General features: G+C 39.6%; 1 protein-coding gene across 2 annotated transcripts in view; it reads left to right on the top strand.

The window, feature by feature from the left end:
• The window catches only part of LOC134227828 (dual specificity tyrosine-phosphorylation-regulated kinase 1B), a 173859-nt gene that overhangs the window by 58451 nt on the left and 89611 nt on the right, over positions 1 to 25797 (top strand). For both annotated transcript variants that reach the window (XM_062709506.1, XM_062709507.1), the window contains exon 2: positions 2353 to 4084. In XM_062709506.1, coding sequence (XP_062565490.1) covers positions 3394 to 4084 — 691 coding nt within the window. In that variant the 5' untranslated portion in view covers positions 2353 to 3393. The remainder of the gene's footprint in view (positions 1 to 2352; positions 4085 to 25797) is intronic.

Genomic DNA, 25797 nt, shown 5'->3' with positions numbered 1-25797 from the left:
TTTGTCCTTATCATGTCATAAAAAGTTATATTTCGTAAATGTTCAACAATTTAAAGTTTTTTTTCTTCTAACCCGTACAGTAGGGTGGCTCCAAAAACACTTTTTCAAATTTTTTGATGGGCCGCCCTCTTATTCGGTTCTATTTGATGCCCTGATGCTCTGGACAAAATTTCAGCCGAATCGGTCAACGTTTGGGCGGTGCTAAACTCGTTGGAAGTTTATATGCAGAAATGTATGCAGAAACATGCAAACACAGTGATTTGCAGTTGTACGGCACAATTTACGATCAAGAACAATAATACTCATTCAGTTCTTGTAGAATTAAATACAGAATGTTATGCTGAAAACCGCGAGAAGATTAGAGTTCATTAGGCAAAGATATTGGCATTTTGTTGGAGTGTTGTAGGGGTGAATTTATTTCTTTTCATAGGTAAAAGAAACGAAATTTGCTCAAACTTTCCTACAGAGAAATGCTTATAACTTAGCCGGGCAAACTCTAATCTTCTCGCGGTTTTCAGCATAACATTCTGTGTTAAATTCTTCAAGATCTGAAAGAGTATCATAGTTCTTCATCGTAAGTTGTGCCGTCTAACTGCAATTCACTGTTTTTGGATGTTTCTGCATACATTTTTGCATATAAACTTCCAACGAGTTTAGCACCGCCCAAACGTTGACCGATTTGGCTGAAATTTTGTCCAGAGCATCAGGGCTTCACTTCTTCTTCTTATTGGCATTACATCCCCACACTGGGACAGAGCCGCCTCGCAGTTTAGTGTTCATTCAGCACTTCCACAGTTATTAACTGCGAGGTTTCTAAGCCAGGTTACCATTTTTGCATTCGTATATCATGAGGCTAACACGATGATACTTTTATGCCCCGGGAAGTCGAGACAATTTCCAATCCGAAAATTGCCTAGACCGGCACCGGGAATCGAACCCAGCCACCATCAGCATGGTCTTGCTTTGTAGCCGCGCGTCTTACCGCACGGCTAAGGAGGGCCCCATAGTAGGGCTTCAAATAGAACCAAATAAGAGGGCGGCCCATGAAAAAAAGTTGACAAAAGTTTTTCCCATACTAATTTGAGCCACCTACCGTACAGTCTATAAACATAAAGTTACTATGATAAGTATGCATTGATTTCAGAAAAGGTGAAACCAAATTTTTTACGTGATACCTATATATTAGGGTGGTTCAAAAAATCGATTTTGCTCCACAGTGCTCATCTGATTCTTTACCATGTTCTGAGTGTCCTCTGAAAATTTGAGCTCATTTGGATTAAAACTGATTTAGCACAAGCCGGTTCAAGTTTGCATGCAAAGTAGTATGGGGAAATTTATTTTGTCATTATACTGTTAATGACGCTTCCCCATCAAGCGCATGTTAAAATAAAACCTACATAGCTAAAAGGAATACTTAACAGCTTTCACTCAGTGAAAACCGCATCTCAATTAATCGTTCCAATATTTAGTAATCGAATTTAATCTATACCCTGGTTTTCTGGAGCTAATTGCATAACTCATCAACAGGCAACATTGCTGCTCGTGGCGTGAAAGATAGCACACACATATTCAGGCTACTATGTTGCACTGCACATTTCAGTGATGCCCTCAAAGAAGTTTAACGATCATGACTAAAGATTCGCAACCTGTCTTAAAATCGATTACTAATTATTGGGACGATTAATCAACATGCGGTTTTCGTTGGGTGAAAGGTGTTGAGTATCCCTTTTAGCTATGTAGGCTTTCTTTTAACCTGCGCTTAATGGGGAAACGTCATTAACAGTATATAATGAAAAAATAAATTTCCTCATACGGATTTGCATGCAAACTTGAAACGGCTTTATCAGTTTTTATCTAAATGAGCTCAAATTTTCGGAGGACTCTCAAAACATGATACAGAACCAGATAGGCGTTGTGGAGCAAAATCGTGTTTTTGAACCACCCTACTATATATAATTGATTTTTTTTAAAAGCTTCTAAATATTCGTGTTCGGTGACTTTCATTGATCAGTGTTAAAAATAATCTGGTTGAAACAGTGGGTTTTCCTTATCTTCTATTACAACTGCGGTTACATCTCAGCATTCTACTACATATACCCCGTTCCAGAGCAAACCGGTTGTTTGCAGAATAACCCATGAATTGTAGTTCTTGTAACGAACAAACAAGCACCTACCCATTTCCATTTGCCATTCATTTACATCATTAATTCCGTGTGATTGTGGTACCACCCATATGATCGCATTCATTCATATTGCGTCTTAAAGTTCCATCTGATCAGATCACGTGTTATGGCGCAGTTGCATCTCGAGTGCATTTCTCTGATGTTGATCTTTCCTTTCTTCCATTTACAGGCCTAAACACAACCAATCGTTCCGGAGGCGACGAACAAAACAGAACAGGACCCGCAACGATCTGCTTCCTGTGAGAGCCGTTACAAGCAACATCGGCATCAGTGCGCATCACGCCATCCCAGTTGCATTATCGTTGCAGTCGGTCGTCGAATGGCCTGAAAGTGGCAGGGGCACAATAACAAAAGCCACCCATCGCCGCCCAACACCAAGACCATTTGACGCTGTGTGCGTGTGTGTTTGTTTGTGGATGTCCATGCGCTCTATTGTCTATCGCTAGATGTACGTGTTCCGCGCGTCCTGAAACTGATCCCTGTCCAAACAATAAATAAAATATAATAACAATAAAAAAATCGCGGGCGATACCCACAGTGCATAAGAAGAAGCGAAATTATAAGCACATCGATGCTAGAAAACCAGGAAAGAGATCACTGTTATAGTCTGCTCACTCACCCTTGAGCATTCAGTCTGTTGTAGGGAAGAAGTGCCGGGAAATTCAACTGGAAACGGGTGTCTGGTTCGTATCCTCTCGTGTCTCGCGGCGAAGAAGAAAGCAGCTGGAAAATTCACTTGTGTGACTAATCGTGAAGATTTTCTTTGTCATCGGTAACAAGGGCGGTGTGTATATTATTCGTGGGAGTGCATTTTCTCCGCCGAAAGGTGTGTGTTTGGGTAGTGGAGAAGATGTTCGCAGTACATCTCGTCGATTGGTGGGTTCTAGTTCGACGTGAGTGAGTTTCAAATGTGCAATAAAAGTGTCTCAATTTGAGGTGATCTCAAAGAATAAAAGCCTGTGGCTTTAAGGTGTTGGCCGGGGAAGTGCTAATTAGTTCTATTGCCTAATATAGCAGCAAGAGTTAAAGTTTAGTTCATTCATGCAGAGAGAAAAGTTGTAATTGCATCGTGTCTAGAGATAGGTGTGTTTCACAGCAAAGCCCGGAGTGAGCAAACAGAAGCTCATTCCGGAAACCGTGTTTGGGTTGCCGATAAAGGTGCTGCAATTTCTTCAAATTGAACGCGAGGGTGAATGTGTTTGTCGGGGGTATGATAGTCCCCCCTCATCTGGCCACAACACTCAACAACAGTGGTGGGGGGTCCGGTGGAAACAGTAACAGTAGTGGCAACAGCAGTAGCAGCATTAGCACTATCAGTGGTTTGTCCGTTACTGGAGCAGGCGGCGCGGTTACGGCAGCACCAGGAGCGACAACGTCATCGCTTCTAGTCAGTGGCAGTCAAGATAGTCTGAGTGGATTTGTACTCAGCGGGGGAGGAGGAGGCGGTGGTAACGGCAACGGAAGCGGCAGTAGCGGTAGCGGCTCCAGCCGCACCGGATCCAGCAACGGAAGCGGTCATCGCATACTCGCCGTCAATAGAAACATTGACGACCTACTCTTCGGTAGTGACTTAGACTCGTTAATCAATGACAATATCATCAATGGATTCAAATCCTTGAAAGTTGCGAAATCGCAATCTCAGGATAACTTGGATTACCAGCAGCAGCGTCATCCGCATCCACATCATCATCAGCAGCAACCATTTTACCATCATTATCATTCGCATCAGTTGCAATCATTGCCACCAATTCAGCAGCAACAGCAGTATCAACATCAAACACAGCAGCAAACACCAACATCGTTACATTACCATCATCAGCAGCAGCAACAAGTTAATCACTGGATTGAATCGGATATCATAACAAATAGCAAGATGTTGACGGATAAAGCAAAACAGAAACGTAAGTACATCTTTTTACCATCTTAAAACATTTACTTGATTCTGGCAAGAACTAGATGATTTCTAATCAGTCGATTCGTATGGGCTCAAAAATTTTAGAACGAAATATATTTTGGTTATGGGCTATTAATTGGTGTAAGAAAATAGCTCAGCATATCAATCAAACGGGTCTGGGTCATTTGGCATAAAGTCATTTGGCATAACGCCATTTGGCATAAGGTCATTTGGCATAAAGACCATTTGGTATAATGGTCATTTGGCATAACGGACATTTGGCATAATTTTGAACTGCAAGAAAAGAGTGGGTCATTTGGCATAACGGACATTTGGCATAATTTCAAAATGTGAAAGCTAAAGGGATATTTCATATATTGCTTAGCGTAAATAAAGTAGGTCGAGGCTGTTTTCTGATAAATTTAGACTGATGGTAGACATTCTCCGGAAGAACGAAATAACAAAACGGCAGAATTACTTCCGAGGGAAGGATCACATCCATCATTGACTTATTCCGGCCCCATGCCTACTTTTGAAGTAGGGATTACATCCACCATTGATTCATTCCGGGCATGCGCCTTAAGCCCGGATCAAAACCACCATTGCCTTAATCCGGGCAAGCGCCTAACTTTAAAAACTCAAGCAACACACTTGTCGTAGACGAGTTACTAAAACCAATCAAGTCACATATGAGTTATTGCAATCAAATCAATTTGAATTGTTCTATTCGGGGAAAAGATCCCATCTACCATTGATTTATTCCCGGAAAGCGCCTACATATAAAGAACGAGTCACATCCACCATTGCCATAATCCGGACAGGGCCTACTTTTAAAGAAGGGATCACATCCACCATTGCCACAATTCTGGGCACACCTACTTTTACAGAAGGGATTACATCCACCATTGCTTCAATCGGACAAGCGCCTACTTTTGAAGAACAAATCCTCCATTGTCAGAATTCATGCAAGTGCCCATTTTTAAAAAAGGGATTACATCCACCATGGTCTCAATCCGGGAAAGCGCTTTCTTTTAAAGAAGGAATCACATCCACCATTGTCATAATCCATGCAAGCGCCTACTTTTAAAGAAGAGATCGCATCCACCATGGCCTTAATCCGGGCATGCGCCTACTTTTAAAGAAGGAATCACATCCACCATTGTCATAATCCGGGCAACCACCTTCTTTTAAAGAATGGATCATATCCTTCATTGCCATAATACCATGGCCATAATCCGGGCATGCGCCTACTTTAAAAGAAGAGATCACATCCACCATTGCCTCAATCCGGACAAGCGCCTGCTTTTAAAGAAGAAATCACATCCTCCATTGCCATAATCCATGCAAGCGCCTACTTTTAAAGCAGGGATATCATCCACATGGCCTTAATCCGGGCATGCGCCTACTTTTAAAGAAGGGATCACATCCACCATTGCCACAATCCGGGCAAGCGCCTTCTTTTAAAGAAGGAATCACATCCACCATTGTCATAATCCGGGAAAGCACCTACTTTTAAAGGAGGGATCACATCCTTCTTTGCAATAATACGGCCACACGCCTACTTTTAAAGAAGGTATCATATCCTTAATTGACATAATCCAGCCACACGCCTTCTTCTAAAGAAAGGATTAATCCGGGCATGCACCTACTTTTGCATTGCATTACAAATACATTCTTTGCAATGTCTTTTTAGTATTGTTATCGACGGGTGTTGTGTAATATTTACTATTCCGGGGTGTTTCCCGCATCACTTAGTCTGTTTAGCGAACGGAAAGAAAAATTATGCCAAATGTCCGTTATGCCAAAAGACCCTCACAAATATGCCAAATGTCCGTTATGCCAAATGACCGTTATGCCAAATGGCCTTTATGCCAAATGATCTTATGCCAAATGGCGTTATGCCAAATGACTTTATGCCAAATGGCCCGCTCCCCAATCAAACAAGTTATTCCATCAAAGTTTAATTGATCAGAATTTTAATTTTAATTATAGTTGAAAACACAGCATAAAACAAACTGAGCCTCATCAATAAAACGTAAACACTGCAACATTTGTAGCAAAAATACAGACATAATTATGACTATCCGAACCCTCTCGTGTGATAATGAAATAAAACCAAATAAGAAATACACTATCCTAGATAACAGACCAGACACAAACGTCATCATCGATCTTCAATTCCGCATTTACTCATACCTATTTCATTTCGGCTACGTGTGCTGTCATGGAGTTCCGCTCTCTCGCGCGTGACAACAATTTATTCGGGAACCGGGTTGTCGACGCGCGAACGCCCGAGAAACAAAAACCAAAAAAATATATATTTAGCGTTGAAAGGTGAAAATCGCGCAAACGAAGTTGCGAGATAACATTCCACACAACGAAAAAAAATGTAACGTAAGCAGTGACGCGATTGTACGTGCTTATTAGGGAGAAGTGGGTAAATTGGACCTGGGCTTATCGAGTGAAAACTTCATTGGATGACAGTATCACAAGTACTATCCTTACGCAGAAGCTATTGATGCCAAATGGTATGAATTTTTCATCAGTATTGCCCCCATTCTTCCCACTTATTCATCAAATAGATATGCCTGCCGGCGCTTACTCACCTAGGCGTTAACAGTTTATACACACAAATCAAGCAATCTGTTTGATTACAGCTATGCGTCAGGATTACCCAATCGGTTAGCAACGGCTAGCTAAAAATCGGTGTTCTCTGACCCTACCTACCTCTCTGAAAACCAGCAATAAAATGTCCCCCTGCCCAGAAATGAGTTTTTAGTTAGTTCTGCCGCGCTGGTTTGTGCCTTTCACGTGGCCTACGATGTCGCGAATGCCGCTTTACACCTACTGACCTAGATTCATTTGAATTACGACATTGGTTTCGACGTGAATGCCAGACATCCTCTCCATTCATTGGTCTTTTTCAAATATGTTTTGTGTGGCGCATGCTGTATCGCTGTACACTGGAGTTTGCTTTTATGCGGCGGATACGTGTGGGTCAAAATACATTTTCATTCAAATTAAATTCATTTCATAATACTGTACCCAACGCTGGGATAAATTAATTTTGCAATAAAGAAAATTTCAAACAAATGGAAATAACAAATTTCCATGGTTGTATCCAGTATATCCAAAATTCTTGCTCGATGTTATTTAAACTTATGTCCTAACTAACAAGAGAGAATACTTTTCGCTTAAATGCGCCGATTAAACCGTGTAAAAATTGACCTTAGTGTGATTCTCAGTCACAGTTATTCGAAATTAGCCTCCACACCTAATTGACCGTTGTTTACCTTCTCTCTCTCTTTTTTGTAGAAGAGAGCAATGTTGTTCACATTGTTGCCTTATTTCAAAGTGTGCTACCGTTTTCGGTAGTAAGGTCGCTCGTTCTCGTTTATTATCGCTAGCCGGGCCGAATAACAAATGCTGCCGGTGGAAGTAACTGCCGAGCATGTGTCATAACTGGATTTATTTTACTGCTTTGGAAATCTTTTCTCTTAATCATACGCCGTAAGCTGCACGAGAGCTTGCGAGCGCTCGGGGTTGTAAAAATTCCATTCGGATAGAAACATTGTTGCACTGCTGGGAAGATCCTTATGGCACGGGAATTCCTGTTCGCTGCTGATGGACACCCTTTTTCAGTGCACCCGGTGGAAATTCGTGTATCGAGTCGGTGCAAGTAAAAGGCACCAGGTGTATCAAGAATCAAGGTAAACGCTGATGGGAAATTTGCTGCCGCTTCTGCGTTAACTTGCATGCTTACTTTTACATCAGTCAGTTTATTGGCGCTATCCACTACGGCTCTGCATTCTTCAGTAAGGACTGGCAATGGAGTAAAGGAAAATACGACTTCTGGAAAAGCACATTTTGTTGCGAGAAGTAGGAACGTTTTTGCTTCAAACGAATAAGGAATCCATCTAAGGGTGCTTTTCAGTCTAGAACGATGACAAGAACAATGCAAAGCTATTTTCTGGACTCGCAGTATAAACTTTTTATCTTTAATCTATGATGGAATGTTAACATTGTAATAATAATTCTCTATACTACTACATAGACATTGTGTAAAATAACTTCACTGTCATAAGACGAGCTTAGTGCTATTTCATTAGATTCTACCACGTTGTATACTTTACATATTCTTATTTCGACCTTAACTGTAAGGCCGTTTTCAGTGTCTCGTACTTGACAAATACGAGACATTAAAGACGGAATTACAGTTGAGATCGAAACACCGTGTCGAAATGAATTCCATAAATTATAAACACATCAAACACCTTATCGCTCATCACCTGGAGCAAGTTTCGAGTTGACATCGATTGTTATCGATTCAAACGGAAACAATAATTCCATAAAATAAGACTTGGATCGACACATTCCGTCACACTTTCATAGCAAGTCAACTGTCACTGTTGCACTCCTTATCCGATGTGATGATTGATATATTATCATGGATGTTTGCATTCAGCGTGGTCACGCGAAATCATATGTCGTCAATGACATACGACGCGCTTTGAATCGCTCGCTGGCCAATCATTATTATCAAACCCGCGCTATTACCAAGGAAGCGGATTTCTCGCAGCCTCATTGCGAGCGCAACAGATATTGGCGCCCTACCAGACAGATTGTGACGCCAAACGTAGTCGGCATTTTTTTGCATCCACCCCTGCTTCTTGATAAGAATGAATGGTGATTATGGTCATCATCGTGACTGGAGAGGACGGAATCGGAATTTCTGTACAGAGATTTTGCCGTCCAGTATCGATATCTCCATTGCATTCTTAGGCGGCTCCACTTGGGCTTTCACAACGTCAGACCATGGTAACTAGGTCAATGGAAAATAGTCCGCTTCGGTATTTACCCTTCCGCCGTGGGGCTGCAGTTGATAGCGCCGCAGTCGCAAGAAATGGCTTGTAACCGGTTCGTACTATTCCATTATCACTTACAGCGCTGATAAGCATAGGGGTACGATAAGTGCAAGTCATTGTTTCACAATGAGACGCACATTTCTCGGAATTCAAGAAACCTTTTTCGATTCGATTTCGTAACCAAGCGCGCAGGTACTTCATGAGGAATGATATCAATTTGCAGCAAATTTGAATCCGTACCCGGTGAAAATGTAGGCTTTTATCATTTTGAAAGCAATGGCGCCTCTAGGTGCTTAAATTACCAATCCACTGCTTAAGGAAGGGTGAGGCAAACATATGTGTGCTGACCCAAATGCAAACAATTTTATATTTTGGATAAATTAATTTAAATGTGCTTTATGAGAAATTAAAAAAAATGAATTCTTATTCTGTTTTATTGTAATCCGTGTGTTGCCTTTGAAGTCCATTGCCTTTTTATATTAGCTAATAAAATGTTTAAAAAAAATCTCAAAATTACTTTATCCGAGTTTGCGAAATTTGAACCACTCTAGCACAGTGACTAGGGCGGAGCTCTTCTTTAGCTACTGTGCTATTGATGCTCATTGCTCACACTCCGTTGCACGTGAATGTAAGCTGAAATTACGTACATGAAAAGCTGGTTGGTACACACAGCTCATTCTGTTTGCCCGAAAGCACGCGCGGTCTCTCCTCTGACGACAGTCAAAGACGAGTGACAACATACACCCATTAACGTTGCAAAGCCAGTGGTCGCGACAACGGTCGGGAGTGTCCTTCTTATCGGCGATGACTGATCCCAATACTGTCCATCATCAAATTACAGTTGGACTACGGTGTGGTTTGAGTTTGAGATGTGCAAAAATAGTCGAAAAATGGTAGATTTATTTATGAATTAGATTACATTGCAAGAAATGTTTAATGCATAGACTTTTACAAATAAAATACTGTACAGACTCAACAAATACACTACTTTATAAATTTTCGATTTTAACTTTTCTTATATCTTCCCATTGTGCTCCGTTTGGTCAAGTGTAAACGCCACCTTATCATCATACATTTGTTAGTCGTTTCCCGAGCTATAGAGAACATTTTGCAACTCACAAGCGGTACGTACCATTTGTTGTTGTTTTTATGGGGCTCTGCTTGTTGCTGAGGTGCGATGATCTTGTATCATGCCGCTGAGTCACACTGAAAATAAGTATTGAGAGTTACTGGAATCGAATTGCCAAACACATGTCTGAGAAAAATATGACATGTTCTTTGAAAAAAGTAAAATTAATTTTAATATTGCTCTTTTATTTTGCAATACTTTATAATCCGTCTACTACTTAAAAACTTCTCCACTGTTTCATTAACCTCCAAATACAAGAAGGATATGGAATATACGTTTATTGTTGCAATATTTCATTGAAAAATCTGATAATTTGGTATTTTGTCAACAAAAATGCTAATCAAAATTAAGATAATTATTTTTAATTTTAACTGGTGGTCAGTAGAATTGATACAATAACTGCACTGATCATATGTAAATCATCCATTAGCAAATAATGATATAAGAAAAAAATTATCTACTTTCCTTTGGTTTATTTCCACACTAGTGAAAACAATCGACGTCATGAAAAACACTGCCACAACTGGGCCGTATCCCAATCAGGAGAGAATTACAAATTTATATCATATTGTGTTACTGAGTTCAACAGTTTTTCTAACAAAGGCTGTTATAAACTTGGTTCAGGATGTTGTTAAAATAACTAAATTTTCTAACAAAACAATGAAACATAACTAATTCTGTTATAATTTTGTTAAGAAGAAATGTGATAATACTTTATCATAACACGATTAAATCAACGGTTGTTAAAAATAACTGATGTTGTTACAATCATGTTATAATCTTGTTTTGCCTTCCTAGTCGGGTAGCTATCTTTCGTTCGTCGGAATTTTTTTTGGGATTTCCTCGGGAAATTCTTGGAAATTTTCACGAAAAATTCTTCGGGGAACTCTTTGGAATTTCCTCGGGACATTCTTCTAACATATTTTTATACGTTTAGAAATTTTTCGGCATTTCCTCGGGAGATTCTTTAAGGTCTGAGGGAAGTTAAAAACCACGTGGTAGCTCTCTCAGAGAGAAAAATGCCCAATTCAGCCCGCCAGAATGACGCTGACAGTGTCGCCAAAATTATTTAGTCATTATGCAGTTTACAATTGCTTTAGAATTTGCCGTAGATGAGGAATAAAAAGAATTGGCAACAATGAGGAAGATATTTATCACTCATGCAGTGGTGCGGCGGGAGAACAGCAGCAGCGCCGACCAATCGCGTAATGAGGAGATCAAAATAAACAAACTCCAGCTGGTTTTGGAAAATGAAAACATGAGCCGTTTCTAGAACAACATTAGTTACTTAAGGAATTCCTTCGGATGTTCCTCCAAGAATTTCTTCGGAAGTTGCTCCAGGAATTCATTCGGAAGTTCCTTCAGGAATTCCTTCAGAAGTTTCTCCAGGAATTCCTTCGAAAGTTTCTCCAGGAATTCTTTAGGAAGTTTCTCCAGGAATTCCTTAGGAAGTTTATCCAGGAATTCCTTCGGAAGTTCCTCTAGGAATTCTATCGGAAGTTCCTCCAGGATATAACTCCGGAAGTTCCTGCAGGAATTCCTCCGGAAGTTCCTCCAGCAATTTATCCGGAAGTTCCAACGGTAATTCCTCCGGAAGTTTCTCCGGAAATTCTTCCGGGAATTCCTCCCGAAGTATCTCCGAGAATTCCTCCTGAAGTTCCTCCGAAAATTTCATCGGAAGTTTCTCCGGGCATTCCTCCGAAAGTTCCTCCAGGAATTCCTCCGGAAGTTCCTCCGAGAATTCCTCCGGAACTTCCTCCGGGAATTCTGTCATTCACGGCTGTTCGGCCACATTGAGAGTTGACGTAAAGTCAATGACAACTTCTCTCCACGAACAGCCTAGATAGCCGTGTGGTGTCGGCAGCTGGTTATCTGGCTAAGAATAACATTACGGATTGCCTGTTCCAGTGGTAAAAGTCCACCATACAGGTGACCCCTAATTCTCGGTGTGATGCGGCTTTATGCTTACCGTGCCTACGAATGAATGGTTAGGGGGGTCTAATAAGAACCTAACCGCAAACGGACCCTGTGAAGCACCAGGGCCCCCTTCACAGTATTTTAGCCCTCGCTGCGCTAACCGGAGATATGGCGTAGTTGACTCTTTACTTCTCCGAGATAATCGGCTACTCTTATTCAACCTCATTATTATTATTTATTTATTCAGACTAAGGCCGAAGTGGCCTGTGCGGTATATAAGAGTCTTCAACTTCTCTAGCCGCCCAATGTTAAGCCGCGGCGTCCGACTTCGACGCGTGTTGTACACCGTCGAGAGTTTTGAGCGCAGGCATACTGCAACGAGGTAGTGGTCGGATTCAATATTCGCACTGCGGTAAGTGCGGACGTTCGTGGTGTCGGAGAAGAATTTACCGTCGATTAGAACGTGGTCGATTTGGTTTTCCGTTTCTTGGTTAGGTGATCTCCATGTGGCCTTGTGGATATTTTTGCGGGGAAAGAAGGTGCTTCGGACTACCATTCCGCGGGAGGCTGCGAAGTTTATGCATCGTTGGCCGTTGTCATTCGATACGGTGTGCAGACTATCCGGTCCGATGACCTATACATTTTTATACATTTCCTCCTTCCTACCTATGCGTTCATGTCACCGATGACGATTTTAACGTCCCGCAGTGGGCATCCATCGTATGTCTGCTCCAGCTGTGCGTAGAACGCTTCTTTCTCGTCGTCGGGTCTCCCTTCGTGTGGGCAGTGCACGTTGATGATGCTATAGTTGAAGAAACGGCCTTTAATCCTCAGCTTGCACATCCTTGCGTTGATTGGCTGCCACCCAATCACGCGTTGGCGCATCTTACCCAGCACTATGAAGCCGGTTCCCAGCTCGTTGGTGGTGCCACAGCTTTGGTAGAAGGTAGCCGCTCGATGCCCGCTTTTCCACACTTTCTGTCCTGTCCAGCAAATCTCCTGCAGCGCCACGACGTCGAAGTTGCGGGGATGTAATTCATCGTAGATCATCCTGTCGCAACCTGCGAAACCTAGCGACTTGCAATTACATGTTCCAAGCTTCCAATCGTGATCCTGTATTCGTCGCCTAGGTCTTTGCCGATTATATCGAGTCGCATTATCTCTTATATTGTTCGTAATGATTGGTTTTCTAGGCGGCTCATCGTGAGGTTAAATAAGAGTAGGGTTATGAATATGTGTTTTAATCAGTTTTCAACAAATTGTCACCTATATGGATTCGCATTATGCGTTTTTTACAATGTGCTTTGTGTATGTTACCTATATGGATTCGCATTATGCGTTTTTTCACAGTGTACTCTGTGTTTCGTCTTTGACGATCGGCTTCAGCTACTCTTGTTTAATCTCAACTTGAGTTTGAATAAGAGTGGGATTATGAATGTTTTTTACTTAGTTTTTCAACAAATTTTCACCTATATGGATTCGCATTATGCGTTTTTTTACAATGTAGTTTGTGTTTGTCACCTATATGGATTCGTATTATACGTTTTTCAAAGTGTAATCTGTGTTTCGTCTTTGATGTTTGGCTTCAGTTACTCTTGTTTAATCTCACCTTGAGGTTGAATAAGGGTGGGGTTATGAAAATGGTTTTTTTACTTAGTTTTTTTTCAACAAATTGTCACCTACATGGATTCGCATTATGCGTTTTTTTTACAATGTACTTTGTGTATGTTACCTTTATGGATTCGCGATATGCGTTTTTCACAGTGTACTGTGTGTCTCGTTCTTGACGTTCGTCTTTGGCTACTCTTGTTCAATCTCAACGTGAGGTTAAATAAGAGTGGGGTTATGGATATGTGTTTTACTTAGTTTTCAACAAATTGTCACCTATATGGATTCGCATTATGCATTTTTTTTACAATGTACTTTGTGTATGTTACCTATATGGATTCGCATTATGCGTTTTTCACAGTGTACTCTGTGTTTCGTTCTTGACGTTCGGGTTCGGCTACTCTTGTTCAATCTCAACGTGAGGTTCAATAAGAATGGGGTTATGAATATGTGTTTTACTTAGTTTTCAACAAATTGCCACCTATATGGATTCGCATTATGCGATTTTTACAATGTACTTTGTGATTGTCACCTATATGGATTCGCATTATGCGTTTTTACAGTGCACTCTGTGTTTCGTCTTTGACGTTCGTCCATTGTTACGTCCTCTGTGTTTTTGTGACACCTCTCTTTAGTCCCTAGCTGAATGCGTCTACATAATTGGCTTTCCTATAAATGGTTCCATTCTCCTTTCCAACTTCACTTCCTCTTCCTTTCCCCTTTTCACTTCCTTTTCCGTCAGGTAAATGATGAGAAAGGCCAGTGAAGGCGATGGCACAAATCTCCCAAATTGAGGGGAACGTGCCTCCTGAGCCGACGTTCTGATACCTGATACCTGATACTTAAGGAATTCCTTCGGATGTTCCTCCAAGAATTTCTTCGGAAGTTGCTCCAGGAATTCATTCGGAAGTTCCTTCAGGAATTCCTTCAGAAGTTTCTCCAGGAATTCCTTCGAAAGTTCCTCTAGGAATTCTATCGGAAGTTCCTCCAGGATATATCTCCGGAAGTTCCTGCAGGAATTCCTCCGGAAGTTCCTCCAGCAATTTATCCGGAAGTTCCAACGGTAATTCCTCCGGAAGTTTCTCCGGAAATTCTTCCGGGAATTCCTCCCGAAGTATCTCCGAGAATTCCTCCTGAAGTTCCTCCGAAAATTTCATCGGAAGTTTCTCCGGGCATTCCTCCGAAAGTTCCTCCAGGAATTCCTCCGGAAGTTCCTCCGAGAATTCCTCCGGAACTTCCTCCGGGAATTCTGTCGGAAGTTCCACCGGGAGTTCCTCCGAAAGTTTCTCCGGAAGTTCCTCCGGGAGTTCCTTCGGAAGTTCTTCCGGGAATTCCTCCGAGAGTTCCTCCGAGAGTTTCACCGGAAGTCCTTTCGGAAGTTCTTCCGGGAATTCCTCCGGAAGTTCCTCCGGGAGTTCTTCCGGGAGTTCTTCCGGAAGTTCCTCCGGGAGTTCTTCCGGGAGTTTTTCCGGAAGTTCCTCCGGGGGTTCTTCCGGAAGTTTCTCCGGGAGTTCTTCCGGAAGTTCCTCCGGGAGTTACTCCAGAAGTTCCTCTGAGAGTTACTCCGGAAGTTCCTCTGGGAGTTCCTCCGGAAGCAATTGCTCCGGATGTTCCAAGTTCCTCCTGGAGGAACTTTTTGGAGGAATTCCTGGAAAAACTTCCTGAAGAATTCCTGGAGGAACTTCCTGAGAAATTCCTGGAGAAACTTCTGGAGGAATTCCTGGAGGAACTTCTTGTCTTATTTACCATCAATTATTTATCTCGACCCATTCCTACATTTGATTTCTATTTATTTATTTCTCCGTTTTTACAAATAGGAATACGCTTTTTCTAGTGTCACGCTACATAGAAAGTACGAACTTTCTACCGCTCTCATCGCTCCTTTCCTGCCGTGCGCCACAAGAAAATATGGTGTTGACTACTCTCCCGAAATGGTAATTTTTGTATGGAATTTAGAATTTGGTAAAAAGAGCTTTCTTCTCAATTTATTCCGGTCACATATACTTTTTATTACATCAAAATTATTGGTAAAAAATTTCAAAACTTTTGTCAATTAAGTTTTGCAAAGTTCGGTTCCTTCATGCCTCAAATCATCGGAGAGAGATACTGAGAAGCGAAAATTTTAGCTGTACAATTGTTTAGTATTTAGACAGGGTGTCTACTACCTGGAAAACCTTGAAAACCTGGAATTATCAGGGAATTTCCCCACACCTGGAAAATACCTGGAAATATCAGGGAATTCCTGACACAATCAGGGAAATTTCAATACTCGAGGATCATGAGTGAAATTCCCTCAAAAGATAAAAAAAAATCCTTAAAAGTATTTGAATAAATATACCAATAAAATCTATTGAAAATGTAGTGAACGTTAACGGATAAAGATAAAAACCAAAAAGAATTCCCGGAGGAATTTCAAAACGATTTGCTTTACGATTTTTCGTATGGTTTCTTTAAAAAATTCCCGAAAGGGAACATGAAAGGATTTTCAAAAAAAGTTTAGAGTGATTTGTGAAGGATTTTTGCTAAAGGAATTCTTGAATGAATAGCCGAAGGATTCCCAAATGGATTTTTCAAAGGAGTTTCTAAATGTATTCTCGAAGTATTTCCAAAGAATTCTTAAAAGCAATATACGCGGAAAAACTCCTCCAGGTGTTTCCTCAAGATACTTCTGAATGAGTTCCCAAAAAATCCCAAGGAATTTTAAAAAAATATCCGAAGCATTTTCCAAAGGTTTTTACAGTACAGCTAGTGGCGCTGTAACCACTGAAATTATTTTGCCAAAATATGTTCCAATAAGCTTAATACCTAATTCAGATTACGATTAGATTATTTATGTTAATAAATATCGTGTTAAAGCGGAGAAAGAAAATTTAATCTATGGGGATGGCCTCAGGTTGTTGTTTAACATAATATTTATGATCATAAATGGCGTAATCTGAATAGGCTATAACTTGGCCGTTGAACGCTTATATGTAGTACCGGTACCTTGGCTGCTACGTCCAAGCAAACTAGATGTTGGTCACGCGAACAGATATAAGGACGTTAGGCATAAAGAATGTTAAGTATAAAATGCAATGCCCCAAAAACAGCCCACGACATAAAAAAAGGTATTATGCCTAACGTCAGAGCCGCAGCGTGCATCCCGGTGCCTTTGGCGAAATCTTTTTTGGGCGCCCCTCTCTTACTAAGATTGAAGATGCTTCATATAACAAGCAATATATCAGCCGTTATGTCCCTGGAAAGTTTTTAAATGTTGTGAGCTTTTACACTAATTTGCAAAATATGGTAAGATATGTTAGGAACTTGACAGAGTCATGGACATTTCTGGATTCTCTTACAGAATCTGTTAGAACATCCAGGCTGAAAGATTATTAAAATTGCTGCTGTAAGTTATTTACTTACAGCTCACAGTGTACTAACGGCTGTTTCTTGTTCTTAGTGGAAGGAACTGACGTACTTGCAAGTACATAGCAGAGAAAAAAGATTTGAAAATCGTGACAAATCATATACTATTGTCAAATGGTTGGAACAAAAAAATCCAACTCTGATGTGGATCGGTCTATGATCGGATTTCGGATCAAGAAAGATACAACATAATAATGGGTCTGTCAGCGGTTTGTAGGTACTTTGTTGGGTCATCCAACAATAACATCCAACTTTGATCCATTTGGTCAATAACATCCAACTTTGAAGTGGTCGGAATCGACATCGGAAGCAGGAGGGCTTTGTGGTGAAATGAGGCTATGAATGCTTTGATAGCACATGCCTTGGCAAATGTTGTATGTATTGCGGATATATTTTGCCAATCTACGAGAGCTTTGATAAATGATAACCAAAGTAGTCATTTAAGCAAGGCACATTATCATTGCTTATCGTAATGCCGCCAGGTCAAATGCGGCCATGATGATAATTTGAAATGAAAATTTGTTCTAAATCTACATCATATTTACCCTTACCCCTACCCGATATAAGTCATTAGCGCAAAAGGTCTTTTACAATGTTGGTCAACACCTGTGGCAGTAATTGTGCCCGATAATGGTAACAATCCGATCTACAATTTTCAAATAACTTTTTGAATATAAGTTTTCTAGACTTTTTCTTAGCCCCTTGTAATCGGTTCCGAAAGGCTCAGAGAAACCGAAGTGGCAGTCAAAGTTAAGACCAAATCATTCGACTTGTTTATTTCAGATAGAAGGGACGAGACGAGCCAGCCTCGGGTTGAAAGTCTAAGATAATAAAAACAAAAAAAAAAGATAGAAGGTTAGGTTTCTTAAAATATCTCCGCCATAGACCTTTGGACTTTATGGTCGGTTTGTTATTATTGGCCATGTAACGAATAAAATTCTTCTGTTTGCCATACCGTAATTCTTGATTCCGGCGCCTCCTGAGGGTTGGCGTCCTTGGCGAGGAGTCGCCAAATGCATCTCTAAAGGAATTTTCGAAACAATTCCTTGAGATGTTTTCTAAAGTTTTAGCAAGGTAATTTTCAAATTAAACCCTGGAGGAAGTTCTGAAGCAATCCTTAAAATCCGGAGGAATTTCTTGAATAATTTACAACATTGTTTTGTGAAGCCACCAAAATATTCTTTAAAATAATATTTTTCGCAATATTTACTTTTTTGAATTTATTATTTTGCTGCTAAAATCTATATATGGCACGTTTGTTTTTGCCTGAATATTAATGTAAAACACCTGGAAAAAAAACCTGGAAAAATCAGGGAATTTTGTTTTTACAGATGAGTAGACACTCTGTTAGAGCTCAATTCAAATTTGGGAAATAGTAGGTCCACAAAATTTTCTAGGAACATTCCTTGATAAAATAAAACAAAATTGTCAGTTGCGAAATTCGTTCCCAATTCCGAATTATAGACATTTTAGTATGAAAATAGCGCTCTACCACGAGAGAGCTTCCCTCAGACCTTAAGGTTTTCTCTGGAAATTGTTCTGAATTTTATTGAAAAGTTCTTTTGAATTTAAATGGAAAATTCTTCTGAATTTCCAAGAAAAATTGTTCTGGATTTTTTCGGAAATTTTTTCCGACTTCCTCGGGTAATCCTTCTAGAAATTCTTCGAGTTACCTCCCGGAAATTTGTTGGATTTTTTTTTCAGAATTCTCGGAAAATTCTTTGAAAGTCGGGAAATGCTTAAGAAATTCAACGTGATTTGTTTTTTGAACTTCTTGAGTAATTCTTCGAAAGTTTCTTCGAAATTCGCTCGGAAAATAGTTCAGAATTTCCATTCCATCACGAAATCCACGAAATCACGGGTTCCATCACAAAATTATTTGAGTTTCCTCGGTAAATTATTGAAGGTTTCCTTGGGAAATTCTATGGGATTTTCTAAATGAAAATGTTCCAAATCTCATCGGGAAATTTTTCGAAATATCAACAGGAAATTCTTCGGAATATCCTCGATGAAAACTTTGGAATTTTCTCGAAAAATTCAATTTTTTCACAATTCATTCCGAATTCCCGTGGAAAATGGTTTTGACAATTCTACGGTATTTACTCGGGAAATAATTTGGAATTTCCTTGAAAGCTACTTCGGGATTTTTTTCGGAGAATTCCTTCAAATTTTCTCGGGATTTTTCGCGAATTTTCCTTCAGATAATTTTTCTCAATAAGTTCTGCTCAATAATCTCGGGAATTTCTACGAAACTTATTCGGAAAATTCTACTAATTTTCTTGGGAAAATTTTGCCTTATTGTCTAAGGCAACTCTTCTGAATGGCCTCGAGAAATTCTTCAGACTTTTTTTTCTGAATTTTCACGGCAATTTTTTTAGATTTCACAGGAAATTCTTTGAGATTTCCTCGGAAAGTTTTTTGGAATTTTCTCGCGATATTCTTTTGAATTCCCATAGAAAATTCTTCCAAACTTTACTTATAAAAATCTTCGAAATTTACTCGCGAAACGTCTCGGATTTTTTTTCGGAATTTTTTTAGGAATTGTGATTTTTTTATAAATTTCCTCTGGAAATCCTTCGAAATTCCCTCGAGAAATCGTTCAGTTTTTTTTCGAGAAATTCTTCGTAATTTCCTTAAGAAATACTTCTGTATTTCCTTTGGAAATTCTTCTCAGTTTCCTCAAGATACTCTTGTGAATTTCCTCAACATATTATTCTGAATTCCCTCAATTTTTTTTGCAATTTCTACAGGAAATTCAACTGAATTTCCACGAAAGATTCTCCAGAATTGAAATTTGCTGAAAAATTCTATCTATTTTATCTTTCTATTATTCAATAAAGTGATACAGGTGGTAATTTTAGACGAGTAGTTGGTAGTCATATGGCTATCGCTTCTGCTTCATACGCAGGAGGTCATGGGTTCAATCCTAGGCTCGTCTCATTCCTCCTACTATCTACATTTTACTAATTTTCTCATGTTCTAGCAATCCTATCCTCCGGAAACTCTTCAATATTTCCTCTGGAAATTCTTTGAGATTTCGCCATGAATTTCTTAGAATTTTTCTACTAAAATTCTTCGAAATTTCCTCTTTGCGCGCAATTCGTAAAGAATAATCATGCCCAAAAATATAAGGACGAATGTCCAAAAGCAGTGGACGCGATATTAAAGAATCACTATGTAGATGATTACTTAGACAGTTTCGATGATTTAAGTGAAGCTGTAAACATCGTGTCCGATGTTATTAGAATTCATGACGAAGGTAATTTCAGAATGAGAAATTTTATTTCTGATTCAAAATCATTGCTCGATCAATTACCAAGCGACAGAGTGTCGCCTTTGAAGGAGATTAAATTAGATGATGAAGAAGGCGACTACGATAAAATTCTAGGAATGTATTGGGACATTCGGAAAGATAACTTCTTGTTCAGAATAAACTTTCCTAGTGAACCCACTAATGAACCTACGAAGCGGCAAGTCTTATCATTTATAATGAGTGTGTACGACCCGTTGGGTTTGATAGCACATATAACAATCGAGTCGAAGATACTAATGCAAGATATCTGGCGACTCGGAATAGGGTGGGATGATAAAATCTCAAACGATTTATCCAAAAATGGAATATTTGGCTAAATAGACTATCTTCCATTACTAACATCAGAATTCCAAGATGCTACTCTCATTTTAAAAATCCCATCAGACGAGAACTTCATGTATTTTGCGATGCATCATTACACGCATTCGCAGCAGTCATTTACATGCGAACTATATGTCGCGACGATATTGATGTAACAATAGTCGTGGGTAAATCCAAGGTAGCTCCTACTAAGATTATGTCTGTACCACGTTTGGAGCTTCAAGCGGCTGTATTAGGAACAAGACTTCACAATACAGTTCTACAGGAAATAAGAGTAGAGATTAATAGTGTTACCCTTTGGTCAGACTCCAAAACTGTACTTAGCTGGATAAAATCAGAAACTCGCAAGTACAAGCAATTTGTACAATATCGGATAGGAGAGATACTAGAGAGTACGCTGGGATCTCAATGGAAGTACATAAAATCGAATTCTAATCCCGCAGATGAAGGTACCAAAATTACTAATGCGAAAACAACATGGATTAAAGGTCCTTCATTTCTAACGCTTAAGGAAGAAAATTGGGGACACGTGACTAAATACGATTTCTCGGACGATTTAAGCCATGAGGAATTACGTCCTGTTCTTGCAACAATGCAAACCTTCAAACCAGATCTGGATTGGATAAATATCCAATGGTGCTCTGATTGGACACGCTTAAAACGAGCCGTGAGTGGAGCACTCAAATATTTGGGAAAATTAAAGGCCAACATTAGAAAAGTCACCGTTGATATGATCATCTCAGCTGAAGACTTAGAGGAAGCTGAGATATTGCTTATACAAAAAACTCAATGGGAAGCTTTCCCTAATGAAATGATGGATTTAAGCACCAAGCGAACAGTTGATAAATCGAGTCCGATTCGTACACTCACACCATTCTTGGATAAGAATGACACCATGAAATCGGAAACACGATACAAAAACGCAGAATGCATACCATATTCTGCCAGGTATCCGTACATCTTACCGGCTAAACATATTGTATCGGACCTCATATTGAAAAACAAGCATGAGGAATTCAAACACCAGAAAACAAAAACGGCAGTGGCAGCCATACAACAAAAGTACCATATAGTAAATATTGATTCTGGGATGAAAAGAATAAAAAATAAATGCCAACATTGCAAAAACGAAAATGCCAAGATAAATATACCAAAGATGGCACCGTTACCAGAATGTCGGCTACAACCATATGTGAAACCCTTCACTCATACCGGAGTAGATTACTTCGGACCCTATAACGTGTCTATTGGGAGACGTACTGAAAAGAGATGGGGAGTCTTGTTTACTTGCATGACTACGCGGGCGGTATATTTGGACCTTGCCCATAATCTAAGCGCGGATGCTTTTTTGAAATGCTGAAATGCTTTTGAAATGCTTTGGATTTTTTTATTTTTTTTATTTTTCAATTTATTCACAAAAAAAACTCATCAAAATTTCCACGGAAAATTCAACTTGTAGGAATAATCTTTTATAAAGCGATTCATGCGGTCTAATTCTATTTTTTATAAGTAGACAAGACAAAAATTTGCACATAATTAGTTTATAATTACCGCTTGAGAACAAATTCTGAATTCCCTGCCCTGCCCACTTTTCAAAGTCGTCAATACAACATGTTTCCAATAAAATGAAATATTACTTTTATCGTCTTAAGGGCACTACAGGCTAGCAAATACCAAGAAGAAGCAATCTCGAAACAGCCAGCACTGCTCTGATCGTCGTAGTCGGGAAAATTCCAGAGACAAAGAACTTGTTTCATCAACAAAGCTGCACTCAATTCTCCACGACCTTGAGCTTTCAGACCGATTCCCTGTCGTCCTTTGTGCCCGTGTCTCGACGACACTTTCGTTACACGAACCCATCTATCACTCGCATTACTTTGTACACAGCAATAGGATTTGTAAATATCGCAGAGATGTACCTCCTCCCTCCCATTCCACGGGACGCGGAACATTAGTTCGTGGCTTGGTCGTTGGTCCCTATCCTTGCCGCCGTCTATCAGATACACATGTGTCATCTGTCGCCTGTCGGTATCCATCTGGTCTTACTTCTCAGCGTTCTACCTTCTGGTAGACACGGCACAAGTACAAAAAGGTGGAAAATTCAAGGATATATGCTCCCATGATACTCACGATTTTGTAGGAACAGTCACACTACGGCCAGACGGCGACAAAATGCTCAAAAAGGCGAATAATGCAATACAAGAAACTTTGAACCGCATTCCCAAATGCATTTTACTGCACTTATGCTGATAATGTTACTGCCGCTGGCTGTTGCTGCTGTACATTTTTGAGGCACTGTGCATTTTCCATGTCTTCAACTTTTACTGCTGCTGCTACTACCAAAGATGGAACAGTGTGATGGTTACGTTACTGTTAGTCTGGCAAATTATGGGAACCAATCAAGAATGACATCACGTGGTGTTGGAAAGTAAATGAAGGTATGAAGTACAAAATAGATTAATAATGAAATTTTTTGCTATTGCGACGAAAACAATAACAATTTGTTTGGCGCAAATATCATTGAGCGATATTGTCTCCGCCAGACTATAGCAATGTGACTAGAAGTGCGGGTGGTTACTGTGGCGCTGCAGCAAGTGCAGTAAATAGTGCAGCAAAGAGGGTGTGCTGCAAACATGGGTGGTAATAATAAAAGCGATTCACTCGCTAGTCAGCCAGCTCGGTTTAGTGGGGGTGGAGTATAAAAAAAATCAGTGGTTCTCAGCCATTCTCTCTCTTGGTCGTGTAACGAATTGTTTAATTATCGGTAAGCTACTGCAAATAGTTGATTAGCGGTAATATGGGTGACTACGAAAACAAATGATTAACTTCCTATAAGTACGATTTCCCACCATGTTTTCTTACTGGATCCAATAGGTTACTGCACGATGCCTGCATGAAACTTTCTGTTCCGTCAACATTTTTTTTTCTTTGCATCCGTACGACATCCTGCATACTGTCACTAAACTTAACTTGCTTAAAACTTGGACTTTAAAATTTAAGTAACAGTGTACTGATTTATTTGTTTTACTATATAGTTGCATGATTACAACATAATTTGGGAACATCTGCAGTAATGTAATTTATATTCATAACTCTACCTAACGTAGTATGCAATAGCCGTGATACTTGCGCTCCGTCAGTAATGAAGGAGTCTCAAGGTTTATTTGCGCTATTATATTGACGGAAGAGATGTTACATTGGGTTTACAAGGCACTGGAGGAAGGTAGTATCGTCGAAAAATCTTTCAGAGTAATTTTCTTCCGGTCTTTCACCATCTTTGTTCGTTTTTTGTTAGTTTTGCGAAGTTTCAATGCAACAAACTAGAAAGTGACAATGTTTTCGATTTCTGATAGTTTTTTTTTTTTTTGAGTGCATAAAAAATACAATACAAAAATGGCTAACATCACTTTTTATCTGTTGTTTACGATGCAGGAGTTCTGATATGTTATCAGTCCAAATTAATGTAAACATTATCTAATTATTCCGTTTATTTCGCGTATCAAAACTAAAATAATAATAATTCTGGCCTTTTGGCTGTTAAGTTCTTGTTCACTATTAGCTGCAGTACTTCTATTACTGACTAGGGCCATCTCGAAGGGTTGTAATACTGACTGTGGATTCCTTAGTCCTATTTTGAATTTGGTACAAATATATGTAAAGTTGCAGTTTTTAAATCATATTTGAAATCAGTAATATTATAAAAACGAACTTGAAAAAAGACGTTCAGTTAATTATGATACAAAATTTATATTTCACGTGTATTTGCTTAGAATTTTGTATTCGCGTGGATTTGGCGCAGAAATAAATGGTTCAAATGATACCATGCATCGTAGTTTACTCATATGAAATATTTTTCTCTTATGGTGAGATTGTTCTTGCGTGAATCAGTACACGCCAGACAAATTTACCCGTCTATCTAAGTGCTTTTACAAACATTTGTGGCTTTAGAAACAGGTATGCCTGGACCTAATACTTTGCTTTCTAACATATTTAAAATAAAACTTTTTAGCCAATAAGTCATCTCTATTTCACACGTGTGCATTGTTACTATCCCGATAAACTATTTCCGAGCACCCACGCCTAAAAAGTCATCTTTTGTGAATTCTCCCTGTCGGATTTATTTTCGGACCCTGCGAATCGAACCGAAACCTTTTTTCGAACTGTTTGTTTTGCTTGGTACGAGATAAAAATACGCCGGGAAGTTTCGATTTTCTCCGAACGAAGCGACTGCATTGCAACCCAACCGGCTCAGACAACCGAACCGAAACGTTATGGATGGAGTTGAGCGGGCGGCGACCATCTATCTATAAATACGCCTAGTATGCGCCCAAGACAAAAGCTAGCAACCAGTGAGGGAGAGCGAAAGCCGTCGCACACGGCTGCTGGCCCAAGTGTAATTAAGATTGCGCGTTTCAATCATCTAATGTTGTTTGCCTACACGCGTGTTTAAGGTCGATACCGTTCCGCGCCGCTCCACGGTGTCCGATTCACGGTTGTGAATAACATAAAAATTATACAACCAGTTATCGAAGCAGATTATTCTGATTCAATTTTTCAAGATTTTACTCATTTCTTTTCGTTACGATACACGAACGAAAAACACAACAAAAATAATAAACAATACATTTTTCTTGTAATTTTTCATTGTCGTGTATGATAAGCTTAATTTCAGGAGCATCAACCCTAAACGACTCAAAATCGAGTTCCACTTGAAAACTTTTTTCAGTAGACTTCATTTTTGCTTTTGCCGTAATTTTTTCTTCCATATTATAGAAGAGTTATGTTTTCTAGCAGCTAAGATTTGAATTATCTTACACGTTTTGATGCTTTTCGCGGAAGTTTGTTTGAAAAAAATTAGCTTATTGTACATTTTTCATTACTATTTGAAAACTTTTGCTTGCTTTAATTTTTGTATAACAAAGACAAATACGAGTGAACCATGTGTAGCATGAGATATACTGATTCAATAATAATCGTGATTTTTATACCGTCGTGGCTTCTCAAAATTAATCGATATCGTCTGGGTGAATTTCAACCACGGTGAAGTACTGTTTATAAATAAATGCGAAGAAATGTCGTATTACCAAGCTCCCACCTTCATACCCACGCAGCCCAGTTGTTGCCCAGCATCGACAATGCTTGCCGCGCAATAGCCCTCAGCA

The sequence above is a fragment of the Armigeres subalbatus genome, chromosome 3, assembly GCF_024139115.2.
Source record: "Armigeres subalbatus isolate Guangzhou_Male chromosome 3, GZ_Asu_2, whole genome shotgun sequence".
Taxonomy (NCBI): domain Eukaryota; kingdom Metazoa; phylum Arthropoda; class Insecta; order Diptera; family Culicidae; genus Armigeres; species Armigeres subalbatus.
The sequence above is the reverse complement of the archived record's forward strand: the minus strand, read 5'-3'. Positions and strand labels throughout refer to the sequence as shown.